The sequence below is a fragment of the Mesoplodon bidens genome, assembly GCF_964165515.1.
Source record: "Mesoplodon bidens genome assembly, chromosome: X".
Classification (NCBI taxonomy): domain Eukaryota; kingdom Metazoa; phylum Chordata; class Mammalia; order Artiodactyla; family Ziphiidae; genus Mesoplodon; species Mesoplodon bidens.
Window position 1 is genome coordinate 35,448,668 of NC_138163.1, and position 3,057 is coordinate 35,451,724.

The window sequence follows — 3,057 nt, forward strand, 5'->3', positions numbered from 1 at the left end:
TTGAAAAGTTATTCTTCATGACCCATCTATAAACACTGCATCTTTGCAAGCAAATAGGTGCTTCTTCCTACAAATTACCAGAAAGAGTTAGTATAACTGTAGAATATCATTTAAACCCATTCAAAATGAACCAAAGTATTGAACATATTATAAAAGAGAGCTAATAGTAAAGGGATTAACAATTAACCTCAGGCTCAAGCCAAGCAGGATACAGAAACTCACAGCCAAATGAAAACCAGTTCTTCTGCCTTTCAAAATCAACTCTGTGGAAGTTCACAATCCACTGTAATCCTTCTAATGGATTCACTGCTTTGTTTATTTTTCTGTGATCAAAATTAAGGTAAATTAGAGAATGCAAGAGTAGTGTGTGGAGAAGTTAGCCCAGTGAGATCTAGACGAAGAACCTGTAAAGTGAGGCCCCCTACAATAGGAAGAGTAAGAGTCTGAGAGGTTTTTTAGTAGAAGTCTTGGGGTGCATTTTTATTGGTGAAAAAAATGACTACTCTTGAAAGTTTAGAAACCAAAGTCATCCTTACTTCATCCCCAATTCGAGGAGCAGGAGATGGAATGGAAACTGAGGAACCACCTAAATCTATTGAAGTTACTCCTGGAATCCAACCTATAAAGCATCACATCCTTCCAAGTCCACGAAAGAAAGCAGTTCCATCAGAAAGCCCAGGCGTTCTTCAGCTGGGGAAGATTCTCACTGAAAAAGCAGTGGAAGTCGAAGCTGTAAGAATATTAGTTCCCAAAGCCGCTATAACCCATGATATCCCCAACAAAAATGCAAAGGTTAAGTCTGTGGGACATCATAAAGGAGAATTACTTGGCCAGCCAGAGGGAGTTGAAGAACCCAGAAAGGAACTATCTGAGGTAAAGAATATATTGGAAAAGCTCAAGAACTCTGAAAGGAGGTTACTACAGGACAAAGAAGGTCTTTCAAACCAGCTCAGAGTACAGTCAGAGGTCAATCGTGAGTTAAAAAAGCTGCTGGTGGCTTCTGTTGGGGATGATCTTCAATATCACTTTGAACGTCTAGCCCGTGAGAAAAATCAGCTTATTTTAGAAAACGAAGCCCTAGGTCGAAACATAGCTCAGCTTTCCGAACAGTTAGAACGGATGTCGATACAGTGTGATGTGTGGCGAAGTAAATTCCTTGCAAGCAGGGTTATGGCAGATGAGTTAACCAACTCCAGAGCGGTTTTACAGCGTCAAAACCGTGATGCACAGAGTGCTATACAAGATCTCCTGAGTGAACGGGAACAGTTTCGTCAGGAAATGATAGCTACGCAGAAGTTGTTGGAGGAGCTCTTGGTTTCCTTGCAGTGGGGAAGAGAGCAAACTTACTACCCTAATGCGCAACCTCACAGCACAGCAGAACTAGCGTTAACAAATCACAAGTTGGCAAAAGCAGTAAATTCTCATCTTCTGGGAGATGTTGGCACTAATGGTCAAAAAAAGTTTCCATCAACAGTTGAATTCTGCAGCACCCCAGCAGAAAAAATGGCTGAAACGGTTCTATGCATTTTGGATCCAGTAACCTGTACAGAGAACTCACCTGGAAATCCATTTTCTGAGTCTTCACCAACCACCTTACTTGCTACAAAGAAAAATATTGGACGATTTCATCCCTATACAAGATATGAAAATATAACTTTCAGTTGCTGCAATCACTGCCAGGGAGAACTTATTGCCCTTTAACAGTCAATATGTTGGAGGCACACTATAGAGTCATTATTATTTGGCAGCTGGGGTTCTTTTAATGCTAGAAGTATTATCACTTTCTATTTAAATAATATATATCCCCAAAGATGTTTCATGTACTGGACTCCAGATTACCCTTTCTTAATAAATATCTCAGGGTAAGAAAAAAATGAAACTGTGTAGATATATTTAAAATAGACAATACAGGCATTACAGGATGGTTTTCCTAAAGGACTAAAAGAAAAAGATTCTGTACCTTTCTTTTAGGCTCTAATTTATTAATCTTGCTATATATTTTACATAAGCAAATTAATTTCTGTACTCTAAAGCAAGGATTGGCAGACTACAGCCTTGGGTCATATGCAGCCATACCCATTCATTTACTGTTGTCTGTGGTTGGTTTCATGTGCTACAACAGCAGAATTGAGTAGCTACAACAGGGTTTGTATGACTAGCAAAGCCTAAAATATTTACTATCTGGTCCTTTACAGAAAAGTTTTTCTGACCCCCACTCTAAAGTAAAAGTAGCTGGCAGGGGTTGGGGAGGGAGTGGGATAGGAGTCCTTTCCCTTTTTGGTGATTTTTAGAGGCTACAAAAGAGTCTTACAGAAATACTGTGGGTGAAGGGACTACTTTAAAAATAAATGCTATATGTTAGGAAACTTTTAAATATTTTACAGCCACATTAACAAATGCTTGAGCAAAACATGTTCTCATTTTGGTTTTGTGCAGGGGATTCCATATTTTGAATGGATGCAACTTGATATATAGAAGGAACATTCTAACTATTGAGCTTATTTTGGCAATTGCAGCACAACAGGAGTATCCAATTTGATACTTATGAAATATGGCAGAGAAAGTAGGATCTTTCTAGAACGTTGTTCAAACTCAAAAATGCAATTCATCAATTTTTATGTCATATATATTATTATTTACTTATGACTGGCTATCGTCAAACATCCTTTTATATACCTTTAAAAATGTCCACAAAATGTTTATACCAAATTACCCTAACTGGTTGCAGAAGTGCCTATCAGTAAAGAAATCCTCAAAAGACAAATCTGATCAAATAACAATATGTTTTAATGTAAACTTAATGGTTTTGTTTTGTTTTGTTTTGGTCTGATTCATCTGAGTTATAGTTTCAAGTGGCAATAAATTTCTCTACATTCTTTAAAAAAAAAATTAAGGTAAATTAGCATTTGAGTGAGAATGAATTATTCTTTGAATTCGGGCAGAAGCCATCCAGTCATTTAAGGCAGGGCATAGCTATTTGACAATGTATAGATTTCTACATGTGTGACTTAACATATGAAATAGAGGTCTTGCTTGTGGTATTAACTATAAGTCATG

At 37.4% G+C, this 3,057-nt stretch overlaps 1 protein-coding gene across 1 annotated transcript; it reads left to right on the top strand.

Moving 5' to 3' along the window:
* Positions 1 to 361: 361 nt before the first annotated feature.
* LOC308609176 (golgin-45-like) lies at positions 362 to 2,220 on the top strand. The gene has a single exon (XM_081222728.1). The coding sequence runs from the start codon at positions 496 to 498 to the stop codon at positions 1,699 to 1,701; it is 1,206 nt and encodes a 401-aa protein (XP_081078854.1). The 5' UTR covers positions 362 to 495; the 3' UTR covers positions 1,702 to 2,220.
* Positions 2,221 to 3,057: the final 837 nt, after the last annotated feature.

Coding starts and splice junctions, on each gene's coding strand:
- LOC308609176 (XM_081222728.1), top strand. CDS start 496: ATGACTACTCTTGAAAGTTTAGAAACCAAAGTCATCCTTACTTCATCC.